This window comes from Drosophila serrata, unplaced genomic scaffold, assembly GCF_035046125.1.
Source record: "Drosophila serrata isolate PLE 108 unplaced genomic scaffold, ASM3504612v1 contig_8, whole genome shotgun sequence".
Taxonomy (NCBI): Eukaryota; Metazoa; Arthropoda; class Insecta; order Diptera; family Drosophilidae; genus Drosophila; species Drosophila serrata.
The window spans coordinates 1206647-1221593 of NW_028256906.1; the positions used below are offsets into that span (position 1 = coordinate 1206647).

At 42.4% G+C, this 14947-nt stretch overlaps 2 protein-coding genes across 3 annotated transcripts in view; one reads left to right on the forward strand and one right to left on the reverse strand.

The window, feature by feature from the left end:
• LOC110184410 (rho guanine nucleotide exchange factor 10) overlaps nucleotides 1–11792 on the forward strand; it is an 87923-nt gene extending 76131 nt beyond the window's left edge. For both annotated transcript variants that reach the window (XM_086826857.1, XM_086826864.1), the window contains 5 exons: nucleotides 2615–3732; nucleotides 3792–4028; nucleotides 5896–6760; nucleotides 6829–7523; nucleotides 7579–11792. In XM_086826857.1, the coding sequence (XP_086682983.1) occupies nucleotides 2615–3732; nucleotides 3792–4028; nucleotides 5896–6760; nucleotides 6829–7523; nucleotides 7579–9945 (5282 nt within the window). In that variant the 3' untranslated portion in view covers nucleotides 9946–11792. The remainder of the gene's footprint in view (nucleotides 1–2614; nucleotides 3733–3791; nucleotides 4029–5895; nucleotides 6761–6828; nucleotides 7524–7578) is intronic.
• Nucleotides 4327–5218, reverse strand: LOC110184414 (uncharacterized). Its single transcript, XM_020952948.2, has one exon. It carries the CDS (start codon nucleotides 5085–5087, stop codon nucleotides 4497–4499), a length of 591 nt encoding a protein of 196 aa, XP_020808607.2. The 5' UTR covers nucleotides 5088–5218; the 3' UTR covers nucleotides 4327–4496.
• Nucleotides 11793–14947: the final 3155 nt, after the last annotated feature.

Below are 14947 nucleotides of genomic sequence, written 5' to 3' on the forward strand. Positions count from 1 at the left end.
TCTTGAAGAATTTTGTGCCTCCTGAACAAAACTTGTCCCCCCAAGAGATGGGGCAAGGAGGAGCACATTGAGTGGGAGGAAATTAAGAGAGAAAAAGAGATAGATAGATAGCCAAATGGAGATGGTGATAGAGATGGAGATAGAGAGTGGGTGTTCCCCCGCTGCTCAATTTCATACAAACACGAAATTACTTTGCCTAGAGTCGCACGAAGCCTTTGTGGCCTCATTAGAAGACCTCCTCCGTAGAGTGGGAGAATTAGAGAATTGGAGAATGGGTTACTTCCATGACGATGACTACTATATGCCACCACACAGGTGACTACTTAACCATTCTGGCCTGCATTTTCTGCACCTCTAATGGAATATTTATGAAGCTAAAAGAAGAGACCATAGCCTATAGGTGAGACTTACTCCACAAAGGGGCCACTCTTTCTAACCAAAGGTTAATTATTATGCCTACTTCTTTCATAGAATATATAGTACATATATGAATAATTGTGATCCAGCTTGTCATATTAATTAGCAATGGAAGCAAAGCTTCAGCTTTTTCGGTTTCTATGACTGTTTCGACGCCCCTTGTGGGCGTTCCATGAGTTGGCAAAAACAATATTAATAATAATAATAATAAGGAACTCATACCATACTATATATGGTTATGTGTCTGTGATTTTGTATAATTTTGTGCGAGCATTCGCGCATTGTCAGAGATCTGAGATTTCTTTGTTGCGAGCCTTCTGCATTGGCATTAATAAGTGGCTCATTAATCACTCCCGGTAATAGGTACACTCTCAATGCCTTCAAATAGAATGAATGATTGAGAGAATGAGCTATTCGGAGACTATGTCTCTGACTCTGACTCCGACTCTGTCTGACTGATGGACCGATGGAGAGTGAAAACAAGTCAAGACGAGACGACTGACTCCCCCGCGAGGCTCACAAGGCTCAAAAGACTCACTAGGCTCACATGGCGTATGATTAATTTTTCACAATCATTTACCATTTACCATTATGCAAAAAGTTACGGAGGTGGCTTTTTGGTAAGTTTGGCAAGAGTTTGTTTTTCGGTTTCCGTTAACTGTTGCACATTGCCGCATTTTGTAATTAATGATGAGGTATAAGTGCGTGTGCAGATATTGCAAAATTCAAGATAAGAAAAAAACTGCATAATGCGTGTGGTTTTTTTTCTTAGATTTCTAAAGGATAGACAACCTTACCTCTGCCATAAAATTACAAGAATCAAATAAACCCCGCCGACATACTTTTCAGTGTGTAAAAAGAGGTGGTTTGATTGCTCCCCCCCAAGAAAAAGTTAAACAAACTCAATTTTGCTAAAGCGAATAGAGGGTCAGTCTGCCTTGGCTTGGCCGTATATTTAATGTAATTTTGAAGATGTTTTCACATTTTGCTCCAAAATATTTATGCAACCATTTTCCCCCCAAAACTTTTTTGATTTCTTCTTGTATTCTGGTTTTTTTTCTTTTATTTTGTTCGTTTTTTTGTATCCCGGTTTTAGACGATTATTAATGGTCATGAGCATGAGACATTGAGTTTTGTCTTGACTGAAATCGTTGAAATCTGAATCAGAATTGGAATCAAAATCACCAATTCTCTTGACACTGGGGAAAATTATGTGTCATTTGGTAAAGAAATCTTATCAAAATGCACAAAACAACTTGAAAAATATTTAAAACCTATCGTTATTGGTTTTAAGCCAATGAATGTTTGAATATTAATCAAGAAAGTAAGGAATAATGGGACCATGATTGATTATGAATCACGAATGTAGGAAATAATGTGACCATGATCGAATTTGAATCATGAAAGCAAGGGAAAATGTTAGCATAATCGATCATAAATTAGAAAAGCAGGAAATAATGTAACCATGATCGATTATTTACTATAAAAGCGAGGAAAAATGTAACCAGTTTTTAGTTGTTATTATATAATTTTTGTATTATTTTGTAATTTCAAAATTAATGTGTATATGTTCTGACATTTTGCAAATGTCTTTAGTCAAGTTAAGTTAGTGTAGTTAAGAGAATACATTCGCAAATGTCTTTAGTCAAGTTAAGTTAGTGTAGTTAAGATTTCTCCCAATGTATTCTCTGGGCCTGGTGTCTCTCTAGTGATGTAGAATAATGGTGGCGCAGTACCGACAGTGGAGTGGCTGAGTGGCTGGCGGAGTGTGGGAGTTGCTGCTGCTGCTGTTTCTGCTGTTTGTGCTGGCCTTCTTGGCGGTAAACCCACACAAGACTGGCCAAATGAGTCTCGGCCAGAACAGAATTGTGTGGCGGCATTCTGGCTTTGATTTCTGATTTCTGCAAGTTCCAGGCCACAGAAATTGACGGCCAGGTAATGTCGCGACCGCGATGACAAGCCATGATGTGAGGGCCATGGCCAAATCCTGTTTCATTTGCATACTGGCCCAAAGATTAAGATGCATGACTTCATCCATTTGAATGGCTCATTATTAACATATATAACATATACGGTTTATGCATGGCGATACATATGTTCTTGTGCGATCAAGTATGTTCCTTGGATTCCGTGGTATATTTAAATGTATTCAATCATCATTAAACTTTTACCTACTGTTTTTTGCTCACCTGCTCAGATGAACACAAACTGAACTCTGGCTCATGGGAGGATACCTTGGACGAGCCTCAGCACCACCACAACCACAACCACCACCACCAGCATCACCACGCTCATCTCAGCCAGAGACGCCAGCAGAGCACCTTCATCGGACCACCGCAGTCCAGTGTCAGCATCACCACCGCTCAGCTACACAGTGCTTTTAGTCGACGGATAGCCGAGCAGAGGGAGAGGGATCAAAGGGACCAAAGGGATCGGGATCGGGATCGGGAAAGGGATAGGGATCGGAATAGGGAACGAGATCAGACGGGCTACATTGCCTCCTATAGCGGCACCACAATTGCCGGCGGAAGCTTCAGCGCCAACGGTGGCCAGGCTGCCGTTGGTGTTGGCGTCGCGGACGGCAGGAGCAGCTGCAGCAGCAGCAGTGAGCGCGACAACAAGTCCCCCTGCAGTGAGAGGGATAGAGAGAGAGAGAGGGAGAGGGAGAGGGATCGGGATCTAGAGCTAAAGCCCGGCCTCACCGAGGAGGAGCAGATTCTCACCGAGGAGGAGCAGACCAGCAGCAGCGTGAGTTCGCTAAGTGCCGGTAATCAACGCAATTCACAATTGCGTTCCACTTTCAACAAGGCCAAGCAGCATTTGTCCTTTGACAAATGGCGCACGGCCGCCATTGGAAGTACCACAGGTTCCGGTTCCGCTTCCGCTTCCATTTCCGTTTCCGGTCAATCCCCATCCGCTGAGAACAGCAACAATATGATTATGCGACGGGCTAGTGCCTGCACGATGGCCTCAACTGGCGGCGGCGGTTCAGGTGGCTCCCAAAGGGAAGATGCCACAACACCGGGTGAATCACCAGGCGGTCGCCTATCCCGTTGGTTCTCCATAAGACGCGGATCCTCGCATCAGTACGATGTGGGTGGACGTGATGGACGTCACTCTACAGCCTCCAGCTTTGATACACCCGACTCGGGTTTGAGTGCAGGCAAGGGTGGTGGAGTTTTGGGAGGAGGAGAAGGTGGTAGAACTGCAGGAGGAGGAGGGGGAGGAGGCACCACTGAAGCAGCGCTGGACGCCGCCTCGGCCCAGAAATTGGCCAATTTTGGTGCCAGCAAAATGATGCCCGGAGTGCCAGAGGTGAGTATAAGAACTGAATTGTTTTTAAATATATTTTAAATCATTTATTTCTTTCTTAGTACGATGATGATGGAGGCAACTCTGCCGATGGCAATCGCTTTAATATGGACCTTATGTTGACACCGGGCAGTCGGGCCAATGGTACAGCTCGTACTGCCCAGAATCGTCTCATTGTTCCAATGCTGCCTCCAGCTCCCGCCGGACTGTCCCAGCAGCAGCTGAAGCGTCGGCACATTGTGGCAGCCATTGTCCACAGTGAGAACTCGTATGTGGCCACCCTGCAGAGACTAGTCAATGTAAGTGTTGCCCACATTTCCATTTAATGCATGACCCTAAAAAAATACTAACATTTTGATCCCCAACAACAGCCGAGTTAATCTAGTTCAGAGCTAATATTTCACAGGTTACCAGAATCTTTTTGTACAGATAGTTAAAGAAGTATTAGAGATCTTAAAATCCCTTTAACCCACAAAATTAATGGATTTCTTTTTGAAGAATGCAAAAAATTTAAGAGAGCTTCGCTCTAAACATTTTTTTAAGATTATAGAATTAAAATAGGAGGATTCTATAAGATAATCGAGTAAAAAGCCAGTATTTAAAAGAACTCTTGAACATATTTGAATTTATTGGTCGCTGTAATTTAGTTTTATATTGATAATTGTCCAGATACTGATATACATGAAGTTGATCCAAACTAAAGTCTAACAAATACATATGTCTCAGTATTTCTTAGACTTTAGGCTTTACAACGCTTAATTGGTAGCTTAGTCCAGTTGTAGGTCCTTAGTTTCGTCCGATTCAGAGTCCAGGATAATGTTAAAGTTGAAATTGAGTTTGGGAATTGTGAATTTATGCTTGGCATACTGAATATCTGCTTCCTGGCCCTGCAGTTCTGGAGGATCTAGTTGAATTGTGATCCCCTTGTCCTCCCCAATGCACAGATTTTCGAGATTCTGCTGAACCATAAGGGGAGTCGGTAGATTGTCGGGATCAAGGAGTATATCAATATCAATGGGCAAAAGCATATATTGTTCCCCAGTGAGTTCGTCAGTTTGTGTTTTCCCCAACAATTCCATATCCTCCGGCTTGATGTGATTTACGCAGACCACCTTATTGTTGTTCCATCGATCAACGGTTGTGGGTTCCACTACGTTACATTCCATTAGATCCTGGGTAGCCAACGGATCCTTATCACTGGGTTCTGGCAACTGGAAACTGGTCACCTTTAGTGGCTCTATTTGAATGAAAGCATCCTTAATGCCAGGTTCTAAAAACACCTTGATGTTACCCAAAGCCCCGGCCATTACTTGATCCATTTCATTTTGCTGCTTAATCGCCTCTGACTCTATATCCATTTTGGTTTATAAAAATATACTTGAATGCTCGGGAAGATAAATATATATACTATAGTTTTGATTCAATTCAGTTGTGAAATATGATTTGAAATTTGGAAATGTTTAGGAATAGCCTCTAGATGAGGGAGAAAATGTTTTAGCAAGAGATGAGAAATATATTAAAGATTAACTCGGCTGATTGTAGTTTTAAGTATACTTATGTAATACAATGCATGCTTAACCCCTTGTTAAACCCATTTAACCAACGCATTTAACCACTGATTAACATTAGATCTCATTTCACATTGTTTCATCTCTTCTTACATGCCATGCTCTCCCCATAAATGCAATTAATGTCGACTTCACCGTCCCAAAATAATTAAACCGACCAACCAACTAACTTTCTCTTACACTCACTAACTAAACTAACTTATCTATTTATGTATCACTATTTGAACTAACTTTAAATCGAACCCGTAACCCATCAACATCATCATTTCTCCCACAACTCCATCTCAACTAGTCGCAAAATTAGAAAAACCAGATATTGTAGGTAATTTAATGATTTAAGAATTAAAAACCTCTGTTGATGAGAGATTTTAAAGTTTGCTTCAACCAGAAATTTGATATTATTGGTAATTATTTAAATATTTAAACTAGAAATGGTACAAATAATAGTGCAAATTGGAATTTACAAACCTTTTATGATTGAAAATGTTATCTTTTCAGTATTAAAATTAAATTTCTGGTTGGTGTAACCTTTTGGTTAGGAACCTTCTACCATTAACATCCATCTCTACTATATTATATACTTTATATCCCACTTTAGGATTACAAGAAACCCCTGGAGGAGTGCAGTCCGCCTGTGTTGAATCCGGTGAAGATTGCCACTTTGTTCCATTGTCTGCCGGATATCCTGCACTCCCATAAACTCTTCCGCATCTCCTTGGCCGAGTGCGTACGCAACTGGGATCGTGATGAGAAGATTGGAGATTGTTTTGTGGGCGCCTTTGGGAAACCGCAACTCCTGGAGATCTACTCTGGCTTCATCAATAACTTTTCGGCCGCCATGGAACTGGCCAAGATGGAGGAGAAGCGTAAATCAGCGTTGGCCGATTTCTTCAAAGTCAAACAGATTAGTGCCCATGATAGATTGTCCTTTTTCGGGCTCATGGTGAAGCCAGTGCAGCGTTTCCCGCAGTTCATACTGTTCCTGCAGGACCTGCTGAAATATACGCCACAGGGACATCATGATCGTATGTCCCTGCAGATGGCTCTGTCCCAGCTGGAGCTTCTCGCAGAGCTCCTGAACGAGAGCAAGCGGGAAGCGGAGCAGTATCAGGCTTTCAAGGAGATGCTGGGACACATTTCGGGCACCTTTAATGCCCGCTCCCTCAGTCTGAGCAGCGTGAGTGTAAGTGATTCGGCGGGTGGACATACGCGACCCAGGTACCTGCTACGTGAAGATAATGTCACCCATATGGAGTTCAATCAGGCTGGATTTATGGTCAAGTGCAAGCAGCGGCGTCTGCTCCTCCTGAATGACAAGGTCATTTGCGTTTCGGTGGCACCCAAGCAGTCGCATGACTTTGGGGCCACCGAGAAGCTCACCTTCAAGTGGATGTTCCCCGTCAACGATGTGGAGATTGTGGACAACACCACCTCGGCCACTTTGTCGAGGATCCTGACAGCGGGTAAGTGTCTTAGTCTGACTTGGAATTCTCTCTGGGAACCTTGAATCTAATAAATCTATCCCTAACAGGTCTTAACCGCGGTGGCAGCCTCAAGTCCAACGGCAGCAGCAGCGCCAACGGTGGCAGTCCCTATGCAAATAGTACTCTGCCGGGCGGCGGGGAGGGACACAGCACCCGATCTCCTGCCGCCCAGGTGGCCAATGGACAGGCAGACAATTTGTGCAGCGAGATGAGCACTTTGATGTATGACTATGAGGTTATTTCACGCATTCACGACCTGGTTGGTAGCCTAAAGGGTAGCTACAAAGAGCTAAATGCAAATACCACCCGCAATGTGCTCAACCTGATCCAAGGATCGATCCAGCGCAAGGACGAGGAAATGGCCTGGGTGGACTCGTGCTGCCTCACGCTTAATGGCCGCCACAAGTCCGGCAAGGAGGAGTCCTTCACATTCCAAACGCAAACGCCTTCGGTCAAAAAGGAATGGATCACCGAGCTACGTCTGGCCCAGTTGGCCCTCGATCCCAATAACTCGCCAGCCTGGGAGCGTGGCGGTTCCCATCAGCAGCCCGCCATTCATCACCAGCATCATCAGAGCTCTCCTCACACCCAGCACCAGCATCAACATCATCCAGGCTCACCCGACTCCCGCCAGACGCACGAACAGCAGCAGCTCCAGGAGGCCGTCCAGCAGAAGCAATCACGCAAGATGCCGCTCTTTGTCAAGGCAATGCCAGTCTACAAGTCACAGCATCAAACCGAGGTAAGTTGAGGCTGCACATAATGAAGGATATATTACTAACTGGCTTCTCTTCCAGGTGCGCTGTGGATGTTATTACAGCATAGCCAATGACACAAGGCAAAGCGGCAATGCTCGACGCCGGCACAAGCAGCTAAACTATCTATGGATGTGCAGCAGCGATGGAACCTCGTCGCACATCACCGTTCTGGCCCAGCATCCCCAGCAGGCGGGTAACCTGCGCGAGGCGGGTTCCTTTGATATATACGAGACGCAGGTTTCGGCCATGGAATTTGTCAAGGGATTGGATCAGGCAAGAGGAGGAGGAGGAACAGGAGGATTAAGTGGAGGCCCAGCAGGAGTGCGTGAGGAGCCCGCCAGCCTGCTGGACGATCTCGTGTGGCTGGGCACAGACAGTCGAAAGATTCTGGTCTATTCCGCAAGGAATCCAGAGCAGGAAGAGCAACTGGGCAGCTATTCAGTGCCGGGAGCCGTGCAGCGTATCCTGTACCACTTCGATGCTGTGTATGTGGCCCTGGCAGGAGCCACTGTCCTGATCTTTCGCCGAGCACACGATGGAGCCTGGCAATTGCGTGATCCGCAAACCATCAAGCTGGGTGACTCGGAGCTGCCAGTGCCCAGCCTTCTACCCATTAACATGTGCATCTATGCCTCATGCGGCAATCGGGTCTACGTGATGAATGCCCTGAATGGCGAAATCCAGCGGAGCTTTGAGGTCCAACATGGAGCCAGCCAGCAGGTGAACCTGATGGCCCACTCGGGCATCGGCCTGTGGATATCGCTGAAGAACTCCACCATGCTTTGTCTGTACCACACGGAGACATTTAAGCATCTGCAGGACATCAACATCGCATCCAGTGTATTGCGCAGCGATGGCAAGAAGGAGCAGCCGTTGAACAACAGCGCCGTCTATGTGACTGCCATGATGGCCTGCAAGGGATTGCTGTGGGTTGGCACTAACGTGGGCATAGCGGTGACTATACCCCTACCCCGCCTAGAGGGAGTGCCCATCATAAGCGGCGGCATCAATATGTCCTGTCACGCTCACTTTGGTCCCATCACTTTCCTGCTACCGTTGATACCGAAGGTCTATCCTGCCTACAAGCCGCCGGCGGCTGTTGCTCCGCCAGTGCCCAGCATGGGCGAGGATTTGCAGCTACCAGCCATCGATGCGGATCCCAAGCTAGATCCACTGGAGCTAGACGATTCGACTGTGGTGGTGCTGCGACGTGACCTGGCCAAAGAGGAGGCAACACCTTTGAGTACAGACGGAGGAGGAGGAGGACCAGCAGTTGAATCCGTGACGCCAGTGTCAGCCTCACCCCGCAGCTCTAAGCTGGACAAGCAGCACTCTCTGGATCAGAGTTTCACGGCCAAGATTCGAGCTTCGCTGGCCAACTCGCCGGCCTTCCATCGCAAGCGTTTCCGTGATGATCCCAACAGGATGTCCAAGACCCTGCCACGCGGTCTGGGCGCCACTGGAGCAGCAGCAGCAGCAGCTGCCGCGGCAGCTGCAGCCGGAGGAGGCACTGCAGGTGGTTCAGGCAACACCTCGCAGCACAGTGAGCATGGCATCTGTGATGTCTATGGCCTCTATGGCAAACTGATATTCGTGAAGGAGGATTACGATGCAGAGGAAGGCAATCAAGGCAATCTCATGGACATGATGTACGAGGGAATGCGACGATCTGATCCAGAATTGGCAGCCATACCGGGCAAAGTTTGTACTCTGGATAGACGACTGCGAATGAAGGCCTCGCGACCAAGATCCCTGGACCTATCCAACTGGTCCGTGGACTCGAAATCCTCCAGCTTGTACACCTCGTCGGGCAGTGAGGAGAGCATGGGCATCAAGCACTTTGGCGGCAGATCCGTATCCCGGAATAGCAGCAGTGCCAGCCACAAGACCTCCGGCACAGGCAGTGACCTAGGCAATATATCTGAGAACGGGCTGATGACCACAGCGGATATACACCATCACCAGCAACAGCAGCAGCAGCAACAGCAACAGCAGCAGCAGCTCCAGCTGAACAGCACGCCCAAGGGCAGCACTCCGGAGGAAGGAAGACTGGGTTCCGCCACCGTTTCAGGTCTGGGACTGGACAAACCCGCTGCAGCCGCTGTGGCCACGCTGAAGCGCAAACAAAAACAAAACTCCAAGCAGCAGCAGCAGCAGAACGCCGATGGACCTAGGACAGTGATTACACTGATGGGTGGGCGAGGCTATTGGCGTCAGATGTGGTACAATCCCTCCGCCACAACCAGTGGATCCCCTAGCCACAAGAACAGCACTGGCGGTGGCAGTGGCGGCAGTGGGAGTAGCTCTCGCGAAGCCATGCAAACGGGCAGTGGTAGCAATTGCTGCTCCACCCTGACGGCCAACTCCAATGATGCCCACATTGTGGTCTGGGAGAAGAAATTATAATCGCAGGAGTTGGTGTGCTGCTGCACCCTTCAGCAGCATCCGCACCAGCATCATCCGCCGCTCCAGGAGCTATGGCGTTGCCAGCAGCAGCAGCAGCAGGTTCAGATGCAGCAGCAGCGCAGGGGACGTGGCCGAGTTCGGTTTCGGGGATCCTTTATCCAGCGCGATCGCAGTGCAGGACACACAGAGGAGGGTTCTGGGACAGGACCAAGTGCCGGCGGAATGCTGAGTGCCAGCCTGAAGCGACTGACCAAACTGAAGCGTGGCGGCAGCCTGAAGGAATTCTAAATTCTAGAACTAATTGCACTCTTCTCGCGGAATGTGTACATTATCTACATTATCTCCATTATCTCTATTATCTCCATCTTCGAATTATTTAGTTGTTAGTGCTTAGGGTTTACACTTAATTAGGCACAAACCACAAACACATTACTTACTAACTTCTGTTGGCATATGAATGGGTTCATATCTGTTCGTTCGAATTGCTATACTCGTTTTTGGTTCATTTATAATTTATACATTATATATTTACTTTCATTCTCACTATTATATTTCCTAAGAAAAACATTATTATATCTTGGTTCATTTCTTAAATCAGATATATTTCTATATATATTTGTTTGAGAAATCTCAAGTTACACATGATGTTTTCTTTCTCAAAACTTTTCTCAATATTCGACTAAACAAAAGTCAAAGCCTAGAGCCATAGGGGAATATATATCTATATATATACACACAATATATATAATTTTTTTTTCTTTTTTTTATATAGCTTATAACTGAATATCCAAATATACAAATGTTTTTTTCCTAGTTGCGTAAGGAATATGTTACATAGGTTATAAACAAAAAGGATCATGGGGCTAAAATTGGGGGACAGAGCACATTTGAGAGCGGCAAAGCCAACAAGCTAAGCGAAAAAAACAATACAAAAATACAAAACAAACACATTGTTAAATCTAAAATATAAAAGAAAGAAAGAAAGAGAGTTGATCGTGATCGAGGGTATCATGGGTTCGATTTAAATCAAACGAAACACACATGAAACCACACACTCATTCACTGAAAACTCGGCAGCACCTTCCTTATATTATACATGTATTATAATGAAACTAGAATTTAATTAATATATTATACTCTCTCATTGATCGACTTGTGGGAAAGCAAACCGCAGTTGGTAGAGCTCTTGTGTCTGGGTATTTGTAAAAATTTACAACAAACATACATACAAAGGAGAACAAAAGGTTTTTTTCGGCACTTCATATATAGTATTATTATTATATATGTATACAAAAAGGGGAATTAGTAGGGCGTACAAGGATTATCTTATATATATATACACGAAAAAATACTTATATATACGATTTACAGCTAAAGAAATATACATGTGCGTGTGGAAAGATATATTATTATTGTTTTTTTTTTTTGAGATACGAGACATCTTTTGGATAGCCTCCTCTCGTAGGGACAAAGTCAGGCATAATGCAATTATGCAACTTTTGATATCATTGCGCGTGTATATATATTTTATATACATGCAACACGCACTCATCTTCACACACAAGTAAATACATATACATATATATATATATGATGAAAAGTAATATATTTACCTATATATCTACACACAAGCATACATATTTACGCGTTCCCCCGGGGAACCCTTGTACTTGGTCCATCCACTGATGGAACCATATCTATCCCAAGATAAGTTGCTTGTCTGGTCCAATGTCTATCAGACAGCAACACAAAAAAATAATAATAATAATAATAAATAATAGAACACAGCAAGATAATTGATGTATTCAAGAACAAAGAAAATGTATTAAAAAAAAATTATACAAACATTTACAGCAGTTGTGTGTTTTATTCGATTAATCATTCAATTTCAATCAATCATTACTAATCTTAAAATACTCGCATTCATTTATTATTTTTGTATGACAATTTTTACGACAAATCAAAATTTTTAAGAACTCATAACTAAGTCAAAAAAGCATTAATTTTAATTCATCTTCATTATGCAAATGCATAATGCATTAATACATTCAAACCCTTGCAGATTAAAATTCGATCACTATGAATCAATACAATTTAAATTATATATATTTATATTATGTTGTATATCAAATTTGATTAACATTTGTTGAATGCTGGAAAAGTTAAAATATTTATTCTCAAAATTTTCCGATCGTTCCTATGGCAGCTATATATATGTATATATATAGTCCACCGATTCGCCATGTTCCGACTTATATATTAGTTAAATTATATAGAGGAATAACTCCATAGTTTCATTCAAATAGCTTGCTCTTAAAATCTCGCATAGTGTACTTATGATTCCCAACTTGTTCTAACATCCCCGGAACGAAGTGACTTCTGCCAGCCAGGTCCCAGAAATGTGTTGTGTTACAAAAGTTGCAAGTCATTGTTTACTAGTGTTCGAAGTTAGTAACTGATCATACATACTTACTGGTCTTAGATACTTACTGACCGTAGTTACTTCATGTTCATAGGTAATTACTGATCAGAGTTACTTTCTGCTTATATCTATTAACTGTTCAGAGTTACTTACTTATCATACATACTTACTGGTCATAGATACTTACTGTTCAGAGTTACTTACTGCTCATAGATACTTAATGTTCAGAGTTAATTACTGATCATAGTTACTTAGTGATTCTCCATGTTCCGACTTATTTACTACTAAAATTATACAGACGAATAACACTATAGTTTTGTTCAAATAGCTTGCACTTAAATTTGCTCCAAAACAAATCTTGCACATCTGGGCATATGATTCCCAACTTGTTCTAACATCCCCGGAACGAAGTTACTGCTGCCAGCCAGGTCCCAGAAATGTGTTGTGTTACAAAAGTTGCAAGTCATTGTTTACTAGTGTTCGAAGTTAGTAACTGATCATACATACTTACTGGTCATAGATACTTACTGTTCAGAGTTACTTACTGCTCATAGATACTTAATGTTCAGAGTTAATTATTGATCATAGTTACTTGGTGTTCATAGGAACTTACTTATATTTTCCGATCGTTCCTATGGCAGCTATATATATGTATATATATAGTCCTACGATTCGCCATGTTCCGAATTATATACAACTAAAATTATACAGACGAATAACACTATAGTTTTGTTCAAATAGCTTGCTCTTAAATTTGCTCCAAAACAAATCTTGCACATCTGGGCATATGATTCCCAACTTGTTCTAACATCCCCGGAACGAAGTGACTGCTGCCAGCCAGGTCCCAGAAATGTGTTGTGTTACAAAAGTTGCAAGTCATTGTTTACCAGTGTTCGAAGTTATTAACTGACCATACATACTTACTGGTCATAGATACTTACTGATCATAGGTAATTACTGATCAGAGTTTCTTTCTGCTTATATCTAGTAACTGTTCAGAGTTACTTACTTATCATACATACTTACTGGTCATAGATACTTACTGTTCAGAGTTACTTACTGCTCATAGATACTTAATGTTCGGAGTTAATTACTAAAAATAGTTACTTAGTGTTCATAGGAACTTACTTAAATTTTCCGATCGTTCCTATGGCAGCTATATATATGTATATATATAGTCCACCGATTCTCCATGTTCCGACTTATTTACTACTAAAATTATACAGACGAATAACACTATAGTTTTGTTCAAATAGCTTGCTTTTAAATTTGCTCCAAAACAAATCTTGCACATCTGAGCATATGATTCCCAACTTGTTCTAACATCCCCGGAACGAAGTGACTGCTGCCAGCCAGGTCCCAGAAATGTGTTGTGTTACAAAAGTTGCAAGTCATTGTTTACTAGTGTTCGAAGTTAGTAACTGATCATACATACTTACTGGTCTTAGATACTTACTGACCATAGTTACTTTATGTTCATAGGTAATTACTGGTCAGAGTTACTTTCTGCTTATATCTATTAACTGTTCAGAGTTACTTACTTATCATACATACTTACTGGTCATAGATATTTACTGTTCAGAGTTACATACTGCTCATAGATACTTAATGTTCAGAGTTAATTACTGATTATAGTTACTTAGTGTTCATAGGAACTTACTTAAATTTTCCGATCGTTCCTATGGCAGCTATATATATGTATACATATAGTCCACCGATTCTCCATGTTCCGACTTATTTACTACTAAAATTATATTGACGAATAACGCTATAGTTTTGTTCAAATAGCTTGTTCTTAAATTTGCTCCAAAACAAATCTTGCACATCTGTGCATATGATTCCCAACTTGTTCTAACATCCCCGGAACGAAGTGACTGCTGCCAGCCAGGTCCCAGAAATGTGTTGTGATACAAAAGTTGCAAGTCATTGTTTACTAGTGTTCGAAGTTAGTAACTGATCATACATACTTACTGGTCATAGATACTTACTGATCATAGTTACTTCATGTTCATAGGTAATTACTGATCAGAGTTACTTTCTGCTTATATGTATTAACTGTTCAGAGATACTTATCATCCATACTTACTGGTCATAGATAATTACTGATCATAGTTACTCACTGGTCATAGATACTTACTGATCATAGTTACTTCATGTTCATAGGTAATTACTGTTCCTTTATGACAATTTTTCGACCAAATAAAATCTTAAAAATCTCATAACTAAACCAAAAAAATATTGATTTTAATTCGGAAAGCTGTCCATGTTAGTTTTTATTATGTTAATAAATCTGCATACTCAACTTAAAACTTAAAAAATTTGAAGTTTTTATCATTTTTTTTAGTTTCAATGATTAACCCCTTATAAAATTTTGAAAAAATTGGTTATACATTTTTTCTTGCTTAAGATGGCCTATTCGACTCTCCTGTTGATGCTGATAAAGAATATATATTCTCTATAGGGTCGGAATGATTTCTTCACTGCGTTGCATGCTTCTAACTGAAATTATAATGCCCTACAAGGGTATTAATATAAGAAATCGAGAGAACATCTTCGTTCGTTAGCCTTTTAAGAGAAGTT

What these genes read in the sequence shown, in the direction of transcription:
- LOC110184414 (XM_020952948.2), bottom strand. Translation starts at nt 5,087, where the DNA reads ATGGATATAGAGTCAGAGGCGATTAAGCAGCAAAATGAAATGGATCAA.